Genomic DNA, 16,431 nt, shown 5'->3' on the forward strand with positions numbered 1-16,431 from the left:
TGTATGTGTTGTATATTGTATTGTGCGTACTGACCATATTTTAAAGTGTCTTTTTCGTTTAAGGAGATGTGTAAGACCACATGAATTTCCCTTTGTGGGGTAATAAAGTTTACTTAGACGTTTGACTTCGACCCTAAATCACCCTCGGGGGTGTCCACAGATCCCATCCTGAGAACCACTGACCCAGCAGGGATGCTGTTCAGAGCATGGTCATGAACTTCAAGTGAACTGTCCCTCAAAATCCAGCGCAAACCCTCACTTCTCCTCAAACCCTATGATTCCCACCCGTTGGCTCGGCGACGGGCTGCTGCATTAGTGTTCCTGCGTAACTAAACCTTTTTCTCTGTTGTTCGTCAGAATGAGTCAGAGATTTGGCTTGCAGAGGAGCAGAGAGGAATGAGACGAAAAGAGAAAGAGGAGGAAATGTGTAAAAGTGTTTGTCGGGAGTTATGAGGCTTGGATCTGCCGACACTACAAGCCTCAATAAATCAGATCAGTGATTTAAAAGCCTTGTAGACTATTGTACCAGCAAACGGAATCATATTTGGTCTTTATAGTGGAATAAATAGGAGCTATCAGAAAGTTTGCCTCAGTGAGATGATGCAGCTTCATATAAGCACGGTGTGTTGCCAAGGTGAGAGGTTCACTCTGTTCTCATTTTTTATTGTGGCAAGATCTTTATTTATAAGGGCAGTGCTGTTGTACAATATTAGCTACCAACCTGAACTTTAACTTCAACCAAACCAATTTGGCAACAAACTGTTGATTTTGACCCAAAAAGGTTTATTCAAAAGGAATTAGTATATGTTTTAAAGGTCCCATGGCATGAAAATTTCAGTTTTTTTCATGCCATGTTTCAAGTTTTTTAACATTAATATGCGTTCCCCCAGCCTGGCTAGAAATGGTGATAGGCGTAAACCGAGCCCTGGGTATCCTGCTCTGCCTTTGAGAAAATGAAAGGATCTGGAATCATCTTATGAGGTCATAAGGAGCAAGGTTACCTCCCCTTTCTCTGCTTTGCCCGCCCAGAGAATTTAGCCCACCCATGAGAGAGAGACATCATGGCTTTCAAACAAGCAAAGTGGCAGTTGGTCAAGGCCCCCCCCCCCCCTCTCTCTCTCAGAATTGGCACATACTAAGGAAAGCTCATTGTGGGACTGGCTCTAGTGTCTGTAATTCTGCACCAAGGCTGAATTTCAGGAAAGAGACTTCCGATACAGTATTAGGGGACCACTAAGGTCTATATAAAAGAGACTTCAGATACAGTATTAGGGGACCACTAAGGTCTATATAAAAGAGACTTCAGATACAGTATTAGGGGACCACTAAGGCCTATATAAAAGAGACTTCAGATACAGTATTAGGGAACACTAAGGTCTATATAAAAGAGACTTCAGATACAGTATTAGGGGACCACTAAGGTCTATATAAAAGAGACTTCAGATACAGCATTAGGGGACCACTAAGGCCTATATAAAAGAGACTTCAGATACAGTATTAGGGGACCACTAAGGCCTATATAAAAGAGACTTCAGATACAGTATTAGGGGACCACTAAGGTCTATATAAAAGAGACTTCAGATACAGTATTAGGGGACCACTAAGGCCTATATAAAAGAGACTTCAGATACAGTATTAGGGGGACCACTAAGGTCTATATAAAAGAGACTTCAGATACAGTATTAGGGGACCACTAAGGTCTATATTAAAAGAGACTTCAGATACAGCATTAGGGGACCACTAAGGCCTATATAAAAAAGACTTCAGATACAGCATTAGGGGACCACTAAGGCCTATATAAAAGAGACTTCAGATACAGTATTAGGGGACCACTAAGGTCTATATAAAAGAGACTTCAGATACAGTATTAGGGGACCACTAAGGTCTATATAAAAAAAAGACTTCAGATACAGTATTAGGGGACCACTAAGGTCTATATAAAAAGACTTTCAGATACAGTATTAGGGGGGACACTAAGGTCTATATAAAAGAGACTTCAGATACAGTATTAGGGGACCACTAAGGTCTATATAAAAGAGACTTCAGATACAGTATTAGGGGACCATAAGGCCTATATAAAAGAGACTTCAGATACAGTATTAGGGGACCATTAAGGTCTATATAAAAGAGACTTCAGATACAGTATTAGGGGACCACTAAGGTCTATATAAAAGAGACTTCAGATACAGTATTAGGGGACCACTAAGGTCTATATAAAAGCATCCAAAGAGCACCATGTCATGGGACCTTTAAATGCTACGGAGACGTCAGTGCCACAAGTAAACTATATTCTCTGGGATGACGTGGACGGTCATTTCTGATGGATCCATGAAAATCTTTTAACTTCGTTGAACCTTTGAGGGAACGTAAAAGCCGGAGAGCTTAAAGCCATTGTAGCTTAGCCTTGTGCTACCCTTAGCTTAGACTAGTGCTAGCATGTTCCAGGCTGGCTTGCATGTTAGCAGTTAGCTCTCCATCCACAGCAGCTAATCAACTAGCCCTATGAGGACACATGGATGAGATTCACTGTACCAGGGAATAAAGGATCCTTGCTGATGATCGTTTGTCCTTTCAGCAATACAAATATTAACAATAAACTTGGCAATCGCCTGGGCAATGATGTTTGGCTGCAAAATGGATGATTTCAGTTGGTTATTGAATATTCTCCCCCACCCCCCCCCAGGGAGAGTTAACCATGACCAGTGACATGGAGAACCTTCAGGATGCGATTTTCCTGGACATGGTGCCAGACAGTTGGACCAAGCGGGCCTACCCCTCCATGTGTGGCCTGGTCCTGTGGTTCACCGACCTGTTGGCCAGGATCAAGGAGCTGGAAGCCTGGTCCACGGACTTTGCCTTACCATCTGCGGTGTGGCTGGCTGGCTTCTTCAACCCACAGTCCTTCCTCACAGCCATCATGCAGGCTATGGCTCGCAGGTAGGGCTGTGGTGCACTAGGACATGGAGGTTGTAAATGTAGACGATGAGTAACCACATTAAATCTCTCTCTTTGAATGGCAGGAATGAGTGGCCTCTGGACAGGATGTGTCTGCAGTGTGATGTCACCAAGAAGAGTCGCGAGGACTTCACTCTACCGCCCCGTGAAGGGGCCTACGTGCATGGGCTGTACATGGAGGGCGCACGCTGGGACACACAGGTACACAAGTTCTTCACTGATGGTTTTGTTCAGCTGACGCCTCGTCTCCAGGGAAGGCGTGGATACAAGATCCACAACAGCAAACTTTGATTCACAGGCACCTCACACAGAAATATCCCTTTACACACCACTTGTGATGATGGATGGCAGACTAGCACATGAACATAAGGTGGGCTCACCTCAAAATGCATCTTTAAACTGAGTCAAGTAAAGTAACTTTGATATTTTCCAGAATCCCTTTGTGGTTTAATTTTCTGCTTTGCATCCTGCTTGCGTTCAGCTGTCGGAGCGCAGTGCATTACCCAGCTTCCCAGGGCTCTATCTATCTACATACATACAGCTACTGTATACGCGCCTGTCTTTCAAGGAGCATCCCTGTAGACTTCTTAATTAGGGAAAGTGCAGAGTGTACACTTGAACACTTAGATCACCCTTTAGAGGAGTGGTTCCTTTTACTTCATTAAAGTTGGAGACACAGGCAAAGAGACAGGCGGACAGACGAGCTGCTCCTCACAACTCCTTCTCCTCCTCCTCCTCCTCCTCCTCCTCCTCCTCTCCTCCTCATGTCCTCCACTCAGCCCTTAAGATCACTGGCGGCGAGTAGCCGAGAGCGCCGCGGAGAGAAAGCAGTGCTCCATCTGGACACAGCTCTGAGCAGCCATACAAGTCACAGATCTGTGATAAACCTGCTCATCTTTATTAATGAAGCTTGCCGTTTATTCAGAGGGGTTTCAGACATCAAAAACAGCTACGTGATAAACACCTTGTGTGCTGAAAGGATATTGTTTTTATTTAACCAGGAGAGTCTTATTGAGATTAAGATTCTATTTTTCAAGGGAGACCGGGTCGAGACAGGCAGCCGCATGAAAACAAACACATAGCTACAGACAGAAAACACAAAAGACACATTAAAGAACATTAAAAGGAGCTAGAAATCAAGCAAAGGGAAGGCACATTAGAGGAGGGAGTCAGTTTGTAGATATCTCACGGAATTCTTTCATTTTTGACTCGAAAGCCTTTAACGATATGACAGAACGCAGACATGACACTGTGTTTGTGTGATGGACACCAATGAATAGTGATGAATACTCCAGCTGAGTAATACATTGTTATTCTCTCAGTATGTATATTAGGTTATACAATAAAAGTAGATATCTGTTACCATAGTAACATTATCATTTAACTAATCCAATGAATCTCATTGAGCTCACATGGCCTGATGTAAGATACCATTATGTGTATTTACCCAAACAGACATTATGGTGTTTAACAGCTCTCTAAAGTTTATAGCAAATGCAGATGTAATTAGGGCTTTGTCCTCTGAGTTTTTTCCAAAGTCATCGGGATTTATATTTATTCCTGAAAGTCACTGTGCATGCATGGTGAAACTTGTGTTTGTCAGGCGCTAAGCGTAGGAGGATTAATTAATGAGACGGACCGCTCTGTTTCGGTGTGTTTTCGACTTCCACTCACACTCTGCTGACTTTCACCACTCTTCAAGGGTACCACAACATTGTGTTCTGCAAACTGGACGTCTAACACCGTTTGTGCTGACCAAGATTAGTCAAACACCTTTTCTTTTCTCTCACAAAGGAACATTATTAAATGGCAGCCTCAATGGCAAGTACAGTGTCGGGACGACGTTTTCACTGCACCTCAAACCAATTCCTAACTTCCCTCAGCTCTGTGAAATGTTTATGTCTGTGGTTGACTGGTTTGTCATCCTCTCTCCCTCCCTCCCTCCTTCTCCTTTCTCCTCCAAACTTCCTTTCTCTTTCAGACTGGCATGATTGTAGACGCCCGCCGGAAAGAGCTCACCCCGACCGTTCCTGTCATCTTCATCAGGGCCATTCCTGTGGACAAACAGGACAGCAGGAATGTGTACCAGTGTCCTGTCTATAAGACCCGCCAGAGGGGACCCACCTACGTATGGACCTTCAACCTGAAGACCAAAGAAAATCCCTCCAAGTGGACTTTAGCTGGAGTGGCCTTGCTTCTGCAGATCTAGCCAGATTTGATGAACTTTCTTGTGGTGCCAACAGGGCAGAGACTACGGAACTCCATACACTCAATGACCAGCAGCTTATGGAGGCCAATGGTAGATATTGCTGCATGACTGACTGATAATCAGTAATCAGTGATTACTAAGTCAGTGTTCTGACTTTATGGCTCCACATTTAGCATGTGACCAAAGTAAAAGAAGATGTAAACACACTGTAGCTTTCAATATTGGGGAGACATGTTTCTTGTGGTACCATTCCACTGTGGGAGCAGCATGACGGACAGCTGAAGGCATCAGTAGGAAGCTAGTTCAGTTACTTACTGTAAGAATGTAGTTAGTGTAGAATCGCGCAACACAACTGTACTTGAAAAAATTATTAAAAGTCACTACGCCAAAGGGAAACACCTGGTGAGATGAGATGTTTATCTTTCACCTCGATTAACTTTAGACAAAGCAGCACCTTATCGCTTAGTTTCAAATCCATTCAAATTATTTTCATGAGAGAAACAAACTAATACAGAAATGTAGCAAGCCAGCCTTTCTCCACAATATGATTATTATATATATTATTGTTATTATACCCTTCATGAACAGTTAGTCTAGTTAATCAGTGCCTAGTCTATATCCACGACGTTCCATTTCCGGGATTGTTCAGGTGCCGCCGGAAATCCCGCCGGATGTCCCTCATTTTCGGCTGGACCTTCCATGGTAAACTGCTCCTAAGATCTCTGCAGGGTAAATCCAGACAGCTAGCTAGACTCCAATCTGATTTTTCTGTTGCACGACTAACTTTTGAACATACACATCTTCCACCAAAACAAGTTCCTTCCCGAAGCTATTTTGCAGAGGCACCGTCATTGAGTCCGGCACTTAGCACCGACCAAGACGATTGTGATTGGTTTAAAGAAATGCCAATAAACCAGAGCACGATTTTCTTCCATCCAGGAATGCTGTGTGGCCTAATTCCACCTTGGCCTCCTCCAACGATGCCTCAGAAGAAAATGAGTTCCAAAATCCCCATAAGGATTTATTTAGGATGTTGACCTCTAAGTGTTTGCTTTCAGCTCCTTCAGTGTTCCCTGATGTGTTGCACTGGACACCCTGCGCTGCTTAACTTGTTAAGAGTTTACCAGACCGATCTTCAAACTGTCTACAACCATGAACCGGACCTTAAACACCAAACTAGGAGGAGCCCTGCCTCACCAGCAGCCCTGCAAGTGTTGATTGCCTTGAGGTTTCTGCATGAGGGACTCCAGTCGGTTGGAGATGTCTCTTTCACCAGACTAAGACTAACTTAATTACCTTGTTACTCATCGTAAAACACACTTTATTCAAAGTGGACAGAAACAAAATAAAACTCCACAAACCTGTCTTGGTTGGTCTTTCCTCTGTTCCAACAGTCAGCAACTCTGGTTTGGTAAAATAAAATCCTTAACTCACCAAGTTAGATGTGAAAATATTCCGTCTCTACTCACTGTTCTGCCCACCGAGCAGGCAGAAATTGCCCAAAAACATCGACCTGTGATAGATGGGAGAACAGTGTGTAGAGCTGGAATAAGGATAAGAATTAAGGATTTTATTTTATCAAACCAGAGTTGCTGATCATCTGATCACCGATAGCCAATCCAATCGCCCAACCATAGCTAACAATATGTTAAGGCTTTATGCTCCTAAATGAATCCTGCAGAGCTGAGGGGAGTATTTAGCATCAGGGAGACACTGAAGTTTATGCAGCCGGGCACAGATAGTGACTTTCCTCATTCCACCCACCCTGTTCACCTAATGATTGTCTTTAGAAATGCAATGTGCCATATCCTGTAATTACCGCAAAACAAAAATACTGGTGAAATGACATCTCACTTGTAGATTCAGAACTTGTAGATTTTCTCTGTTTGCCCATATTCATTTCTGGTGTCATGTCCAGTGGCAGGAAATCTGGACTCATCAAAATACAATATGTCACATTGCGTAGTTGAAGACCATTAAATCATCCATGACTAGTTTGTAAACTTTGTTTGAACTACTGTATGTAAGTGTATTGTGTAAGTTACTAAAATGTTAATTATCTGTATGTGTTTGAGGAGAAATTTGAGCGATATCATGTATCTGTGAGTCACTTTATGAGGAGGTGTTATGACGCTGCAGCTGATTGTGGAATATCACAGAATACATTTAACTATTGGGTGATTTCACACATTTGAGCTGAATCCAAATCTGTAAAACTACCTACGCCATGTGCACATTTTCTAATCATGTCTTAATTGATCATATACAGTATATATTTTTGTATGTATTCAAATCATTTTACATTTCTACTTTCTTCCCAAAAACCTCCACAGTAAAGATGTTTTATCTCATCATTGCAGTATTATGCATTTGGTTTTATTTTCACATAATGCAATAACTATGTGATAGACATAATATATCCATATAAGTGCCAATATGCACTCATCCTCTATCTCCTGTTTCCAGTCTCCAAATGCTGCCTCCTCTCTCTCTCTCTCCCCCTCCTCCCACTTCTCTCCTTTCTTTCTCCCTCCTCCCCCATTTGAGATGAAACAACCCTCTGCAAATCAGAAAGTGTGGAGTCTCAAAGATTTATCCCTCAACGGCACGAACAGTACAGTATAAGCCAGCTCTTTCTTCGCTGCCCCAGCCCAGGCTCCCCGGCGTCTCCTTTATCTGGTTATTGGACAGCCTTAACAAAGAGGTGTGAGGAGGAGGTGAGGGGAAGTAGGAGGAGGAAAGGAGCGTGAGGCAATTTATGTAGAACTCCAAAATGACTCCTTCAGGTGGCGTTATGAAAATAGCTTTGCTTGTGCACACATGCAGCTGTAGTGTGGCATTGCACAGGAGACATATTCTGGCCTGTAGTGCAGCAAAACTAATGTGTTCAAGTATTAATACCTTCCTCCAATTGACCCTTTGCTAAGCCATGATTCCCTTAGTTACTGTTGCTATGTCCTAGCACGGCATATATGCCATTTAATTCAATTCAATTTCATTTATAGCGTCAAATCCTAACAGGAGTTATCTCAGGACATTAAACAGATAGAGTGGGCCTAGACCAGACTATAATTTACAAAAACCCAACGATTCCCCCCAAGAGCAAGCATTTGGTGTGACAGTGGTAAGGAAAAACTTCCTTTAAACAGGCAGAAACCTGAGACAGACCCTGGTTCATGGTGGGCGGCCATCTGCCGTTGCCGGTTGGGAGAGAGAGAGAGATATTTACAATGATAATGGTGGCAGATTCACTTCTCAAAGTATTTTGCACATAAGTAAACAAAAGCAGTCTTTCATTTCCAGCTGGTGACCATCTGAAATGATGTGTAGCCAGCGTTAGCTAGTTGCCTAAGTCCTCCTACAGCTGTTTTTTTAGTGTTTCCAGGTTTAAAGGAGAAAGCCCAGTAAAAAGCCCTTTTAAATGCACCTGACAGTTACATACATGGGATCATGCTAAAAGAGTCTACGTGTCCCATCATCACCAGTTGATGAACCGTGTATAAGACATGGAAATAAAGGAGCAGTCTTGTTCTTGTGTTGCAGCCAGTTAGTATTATAAATGAAGTTTACTGTGTTAGCATGCTAACATTTGCGAATAGCACTAAAGACAAATTACAGCAGAGGCTGATGGGAATGTCATTAGTTTTGCAGGAATTAATTAGCAATTACTGGAACACTTAAAATGTGCAGTACACCTGATGATGGAGATAAATGACACGTCAGGGATCACAAAGTTATTACAATTCATCCTGAGAGAAACATGAATGTCACTGTAATCCTTTAAATAGTTGAGATATTTCACTAAATAACATTTGGAACTCATGGTAGCACTAGAGATGAAGTAGGGAATCACCAAAATCATTAGGATGAATCATCTCCACCATGGATATCTGTTCCATATTGCATGGCAATCCATCCAATAGTTGTTGAGATATTTCAGTCTGGACCAAAATGGTGGACTGACCCACTGACCGTTGGCCGTCCATAGAGCCATGGCTACGTAATTAGTGTGATTTATTCTAATCTAATATCTAATGAGAATACTTGGACAAGAAACACACAGATTATACTTTATTATTCGTAAGGCTGTAAGGATGAACCAATGTGTTTGGCAAACACAACGCTGTCTCAGCTCCAATGAAGAGCACAGATCTGTTTACGTTAGCTTAAGCTCTGATATAGTAGTATCTCCACTCCTGTTCCAGCCATAAAGTGACATATAATCCCACAAAATAATGTAGGTAGCTAAAGATACGGTCCACATATATTACTACTGTAACTAGTTAGTTGCATGCTGCCGTTTGTATCGTACGTTTCGGTTTAATCTGTTAATCTGCGTCTGTGCTTTTGGTTTTGTAAAGGCTAAAAAAAGACCACCTTCCTAATTTGTTATCGCTGCCATGTGTGCCGTTTATTGGTGCTCATGGAGTGTTTCAGGCCCAGAATATCTGCCCCTGCAGACCGACTGCGCTGTCCCGGTACAACATGAAAAACCAGATGCTTTGGAGCAGTTAATGATGGGGCTTTGCAGACTACGCCAGCTACAGACCCTGGTCTCAAAACGCTAAAAACTGTGTGGTGATTCATATTATGTATTTGTAGGTAATACGAGTGTTTGTGGCACGCTACTGAGGTGAGAATGCTGGAGTCGAAGGAGGGAATCTATCAAAGGGTTCATGCTCGGAATGGAAAAGAAGGTACCTTTAATCATCTGCTTGGGTGAGACGTCAGGCGGTTGCTAGGTTACAGGTCAGTGCAGAGAAGCTTCTAATGCGAATGCTGTAGAGATGCCTTGGTGTGCATAATATGTAAGCATCCAGAGACCTAATTTCAGTGAGATGCGATAATGCTATTGCAGCGCTCAACAATAACTAATAACCATGAAGAGGATGCCTTGAAATCCCACCTTCGCTTCTGACTACATGTGTTATCCACCACATCACATGTTCTACTCATACACCTACACAGTGACCATCTCACAGAAGGAAGTGTACAAATTTCAATGAAGTTAGGACATTGTGTAAATCGTAAATAAAAACAGAATACAATGATTTGAAAATCCTTTCCAACCTATATTTAGTTAAACACAGATTTAATGTTCAAACTATATTATAAATATTCACTCATTTTTAATTTGACGCCTGGAACACGTTCTAAAAATGCTGGGACAGAGGCAACAAAAGACTGGGAAAGTTGAGAAATGCTCAAAAAACCCTTGTTTGGAACATTCCACAGGTGAACAGGTTAATTGGTCATGATTGGGTATGAAAGGAGCATCCCTAAAAGGCTCAGTTGTTCACAAGCAAGGATTAGGTGAGGTTCACCACTTTGTGAACAACTGCGTGAGCTAATAGTCCAACAGTTTAAGAACGTTTAGAACGTTTCTCAACGTTCAATTGCAAGGAATTTAGGGATTTCATCATCTACAGTCAATAATATCATCAAAAGATCCAGAGAATCTGGAAAAATCTCTGCACGTAAGTGACAAGGCCGAAAATCAACGTTGAATGCCCGTGACCTTCGATCCCTCAGGCTGCACTGCGTTAAAAATCGACATCATTATGTACAGGATATTCCACCTGGGCTCAGGAACACTTGACGTCTCTGGGCCCGAGCTCATCTGAGATGGACTGACGCAAAGTGGAAAAGTGTGCTGTGGTCTGATGAGTCCACATTTCAAATTGTTTTTTGGAAAGCATGGACGTCATGTCCTCCGGGCCAAAGAGGAAAAGGACCATCTAGATTGTTATCAGCACAAAGTTCAAAAGCCAGCATCTGTGATGGTATGGTGTCTGTACCCGATCCGTTCCACCGGCACGATCCGTTCTGCGCATGTGCAAGATGACACGTATGCCATGACGTTTGCGCAGATGATAATACCGTTTTACGACCTGCCCGATCTGTTCCACGCTAGCCTCCACCGGGATAGCTAACAGCTAATTCGGCTAACCGCTAGCCGACAGCCTTCAGTCTAAAATAACGCATGCGCAGAACGGATCGTGCAGGCAGAACGTACAGCTAGATTCAGTCTAAAATAACGTTAAGTCAAACATAATGGGAAAAGCAGGCTACAGCTAAATTAAGACTTTACAGTTATAACAATAAAGACAAGTATTGAGTGATTGTATTTTAAATGAGCACAAGTAGAACTGACGTAACAGCTGTTATATATGTTAACGTTTATTTTCAAGTTTTATTTTGAGGGTCTTTTAAAGTTTACATGCTGTCTCAGCTAGCGGTTACCCGAATTAGCTGTTAGCTAAACTAACGTTAGCTTAACTGTGGAGGCTAACGGCAGACCGCTATAATCACCTAGCGGTCCGCCGAATTAGCTATTAGCTAAACTAACGTTAGCTGGAGGCTAGCGTGGGAACAGATTGGGTAGTGTCGTAAATCATCGTACCATTGCGCATGCGTGAACATCTTGCGCATGCGCAGAATGGATCGTGCCGGTGGAACGGATCGGGTACTGACATATGGACCCCCATACCCAAGGGGGTAAGCTTCGCTTCTGAACGCGAACCTCCGATGGCGCCATTTAGTTGCTACAAAAGTATCACCTCATGTTAGCATTCCACTGACCGCCATTTTTTTTTTACGTCACTTGACTGCGAATAACTTTACATCTGAAGCGTTTAAAGACTCTATTTGTCCGTTGTTTAGTTCTAAAGAAACACGACAATGTATAAAAGGCTCCATTACCTTGTACCTCACGTTATGGCTCCGTAGCAGACGTTTTTGTAAAAATACGCTAACGATTGTGTCATAACCAAGTGACTTACTGTCGCACAGTAGAGGAATTACCGTATAGTACAGGAGAAGCTCGCAGCCAGTTTCGACTTACATTAGCTGTTTAGGTTTAATTACGAATGTTAACTAGCATGTTAGTTAGCAATAATTAGCCTGTGCTTATGTTATCTCCTTACATATACCTACGCTCTCCGTCTCTGTAAGATTGGGAATGATTGAGATTTCTCTTGGCACAGCTACCAGAAGACTTACAACTTTCAGACACGTTGCTCACGTCACATTTACGTTGTCTCTGTCAGTTGGAGGCTGCGCAGTAAAGCAAGGGATCACTGGAAAAGTGCTTCTAATAGCCTTCACTGGTCTCCGTCCAGAGCAACAGGGTCTATTGGTCCATTAATATATATGTCAATGCCCATACCATCACAGATGAGGACGTCCCTGCTTATTTCAGCAAGACAATGCCTCCACGTGTTACAACAGCGTGGCTTCATAGTAAAACAGTGCAGGTACTAGACTGGCCTGTCTGCAGTCCAGGGGTCAGGGCCCTAAAGTATAATCCGTTTTTCGTTTTAAACCAAAAACGAAAAAACTAAAAAACGGGTCGATATTTCGTTTTTCGTTTAAATCCAAAAACCAAAAAACGGAAATATGAGCTCTGTTTTCCCGTTTTTTCAATGTCCATGCAATTTGAAAATTAAGTGGAAAATTGCTCGTTTTTCAACTGTTGCTTTTTTGTTATTTATCTTTCCGTTTCAACCCAAGAGCGAGAATACGGGCTCATTTTTATAATGTGCATAATCATTGAAAATCTGATGGAACACAGGTCTCGTTTATAATGTTATTTTGGTCTTACGTCTTAAGATCAAAGTTGACTAAAAGAAATCCGCTCTGGACAGGAAGTAACATTAACGTGTCAAAATAAAAGTATAAGAGCTTTAATAACTGCCAGAAGAACAATGTACTTTAGCTTTTGCCTGTAGCTTGTCAGATTAAGCTACAGTTAATTATTTAGGGTTATATAAAGTATTTAATTGAGCAACATTCATTAATATAAGCCACAAAGGGAGTAAGAATGGATATTGTTTTAAAATAGAAATAGGATTATAATATTTTTTGCCAGAAGAATGAGGCACTTTATGAATACATTGTTTGCCTGTAGCTTGTCAGATTAGGCTAAAGTTAGCTATTTAGGGTGATATAAAGTATTATTAGTATATTAGTATAAGTATATTATTATTAAATAATAATTTTTAAATCACATGAAATATGCATTCATATATTATTAGCCTATGTGTGGCAGTTATTGACTAGTTACTCTAATCTTACACCAGCCAGTAAAAAGGCATCTAACACTTGTGTTGTCTTCGGGTTAAATTTGTCGTGTTTTCAAAGTTTCTTATAAGAAATTTGGGTTTCTTTCAACCAAATTAAGTAAGAATGGATATTGTTTTAAAATAGAAATAGGATTATAATAATTTTTAAATCACATTTTAAATAAAATCTGCATTCCCCTAGCATTATGTGTGGCGTTATTGACTAGTTTTACTCTAATCTTACATCAGCCAGTAAAAAAAAAGGCAAAAAATATAAGGGCTTTTATAAATTGCTCTGCAGAATATTGTATGTGACATGGTTGACCACATTAGTTACCAGTGAACATGTCAATGTGATGAAGAACATTTTTTAAATAAACAATTTAAAGTGTACTGGAGACTCTCTCATCCTCGTCTGGTCCCCTCAAGCCCTGCAGACTGGACCAGAGTTCATGGTGAGCATGGTAGACCTCCTCACTGCTGGACCTGTGCCTGGATCATCCTGCTCGTTAGATGTTCACTGCTCATACTAAGCCCTTGAAACAGTAGTTGGCCAATATTGGATAATAAAATATAATTCATGATAGGTATTGTGTGGTTGAATTACAATAAGGAATGGTCAATGGTAAGCACTGTGGCCTCACAGCAAGAAGCTACTGGGTTGGAACCCTGGTGGCCCGGGGCCTTTCTGCTTGGAGTTTGCATGTTCTTCCCATGTCTGCGTGGGGTTTTCTCCAGGTGCTCCGATTTCCCTCTCCCTTTTACTTAATTGTAAGTCGCTTTGGATAAAAGCACCAGCTAAATGACATGTCATTTAATGTAATGTAATAGAAATAAACAAGTGAACTAAAGCACATATAATAAGACTTAGAACATAACACCGTAATAACATAAAACTCAAAGAACTAAATAACAAAAACGATGTGCTGCTGTTTGCTTATGTGCTTTTGTGTGTTGTAAATTAAATAATTGGTACCAGTCCTGACTTTGCAATGCATTATTTTTCTGATCAAGATAACTGACATCTCCTCGTAAGCAATATAAATATTTACTGCCATTGTATTGTTGGAGGAGAAGCAGATGGCACAGAATCATGCAAATGTTTAATGTTACAACCGAGATCTCTCTCTCTCTCTCTCTCTCTCTCTCTCTCTCTCTCTCAGAACATACACTTTCACAAAGGCTGGTGCATGTTTATCATATATTGTATGGTGCTGTGGACTCAAGTGGCAAATCTGAATCAGCAAAGTGGCCTACTGTAATATTCTAGAAGTAAACCACAAGTGTGGTCCAGTCTGCAGGGCTTGAGGAGACCAGGATGAGAGAAGCAACATGGCAGCTTCCTCACTAATATGTTGAGAAGTTTGCAATGTGGCCCAGTTGTATCTGCATCACAGAGTTCTTCATCACACTCAAATTACAGTTTTTCACAATCACTAATTTCAGAACCATGATGTCATTTTTCAAAACTCTAGACACAAAACTCAAAATGGTCATCACTTGTAACACAGACTGTCCAATGTTCAAAACATTGCATTGTGCATTCATATATTTAAAGAAATATTGCACTTGCACAATCATCTGTTCAAAAAACTAATTGATTGTGAAATACTGTTGAAACGTTACTTTAGATCACCCACACACAAGCTACTCATAGTTTCACTGGGTCATCGTTTGTACAATCATCACAGCTTTTTACAATCACTTTGGCACTAATTTCAGAACCTTGACGTAATTTTTCAAAACTCTAGACACAAAACTCACAACCAATGATCAAAATGCACATTTTTCAAAACTCTTAAACCTTTTCAATTGCTTGGATACAACACACAAAAGCTGAGATCATTTGTTCATTTAACAAAGATCACCTGTTCATTATGACACAACTTAACATCAAAGTATTTCAAAAAGCAATTCACACATTACAGTTCAGATGATTATCTATTAATTTCCTTACAATCATCTAACTATCAATTCATACAACTACACAAAATGATAAGTAACTGTTGCATTACTCTTAATGCATAGTTGTATGGAAACAGACAAACAATATTCCATGTTTAGATCATGAAAGTTTCTAGATAACAAGATTTATTGTCACCACTTAGCGTGGAGCATGAACCAATTAGACTACATTATTTATGGATGTAAATTTTCATCATCCTTCTTTACTGTAATATACTACTGTTTATCAGACACTGTTGCTATGCTCCCATGTACCACCTTTAAGACTATTGACTGTATTGACAGTATTGCACTGTATGGATGCAGGCCCTTGGAATTGCTGGTCCAATTCCCGCAACTTGTTACTGATGATTGAGATATATAATTTATATATACTTTATATATAAAGTACTGTATGTGTGTGTGTGGGCATATATATATATATATATATATATATATATATATATATATATATATATATATATACATACTTGTACCACATTGGTCTGTAGTATTCTCTCTACTACTGCGCAGTACTACTTCTACTTGTAGTACCATAATGAAACATGTATCACCTATTTTGTACTACAATATTTAATGATTGTACGACACGATGACCCAGTGAAACTATGGGTAGCTTGTGTGTGGGTGATCTAAAGTAATGTTTCAATGGTATTTCACAATATATATTTTTTTGAACCAGTGATTGTGCAAGTGCAATATTTCTTTAAAGATATGAATGCACAATGCAATGTTTTGAACATTGGACAGCCTGTGTTACAAGTGATGACCGTTTTGAGTTTTGTGTCTAGAGTTTTGAAAAATGACATCCAGGTTCTGAAATTAGTAGCAAAGTGATTGTAAAAAACTGTAATGATAATTAAACAGTTACTTATCATTTTGAGTAGTTGGATCAATTGATAGTTAGATGATTGTAATGGAATGAATAGACAATCATCTGAACTGTAATGTGTGAATTGCTTTTTGAAATAGTAGTACTTTGATGTTAAGTTGTGTCATATTGAACAGATGATCTTTGTTAAATGAACAAATGATCTTTGGTTTATGTGTATTGTATGCAAGCAATTGAAACAAGTGTTAGAGTTTTGAAAAATTATCATTGGTTTTGAGTTTTGTGTCTAGAGTGACGTCAAGGTTCTGAAATTAGTGCCAAAGTGATTGTAAAAAACTGTATTGGCAGTTAAGTTGGTCAACCATGTCACATGAATATTCTGCAGAGTTGCAAAAAGAAGCCTTTTC

At 40.5% G+C, this 16,431-nt stretch overlaps 1 protein-coding gene across 1 annotated transcript in view; it reads left to right on the top strand.

Annotated features, from left to right (window-relative positions):
• Window positions 1-5,963, top strand: part of dnah9 (dynein, axonemal, heavy chain 9) — a 156,217-nt gene extending 150,254 nt beyond the window's left edge. The window contains 3 exon segments of the mRNA XM_039787828.1: window positions 2,684-2,937; window positions 3,021-3,156; window positions 4,937-5,963. Of these exon segments, the coding sequence (XP_039643762.1) occupies window positions 2,684-2,937; window positions 3,021-3,156; window positions 4,937-5,164 (618 nt within the window). The 3' untranslated portion in view covers window positions 5,165-5,963.
• Window positions 5,964-16,431: the final 10,468 nt, after the last annotated feature.

The sequence above is a fragment of the Perca fluviatilis genome, chromosome 21, assembly GCF_010015445.1.
Source record: "Perca fluviatilis chromosome 21, GENO_Pfluv_1.0, whole genome shotgun sequence".
Lineage (NCBI taxonomy): Eukaryota > Metazoa > Chordata > Actinopteri > Perciformes > Percidae > Perca > Perca fluviatilis.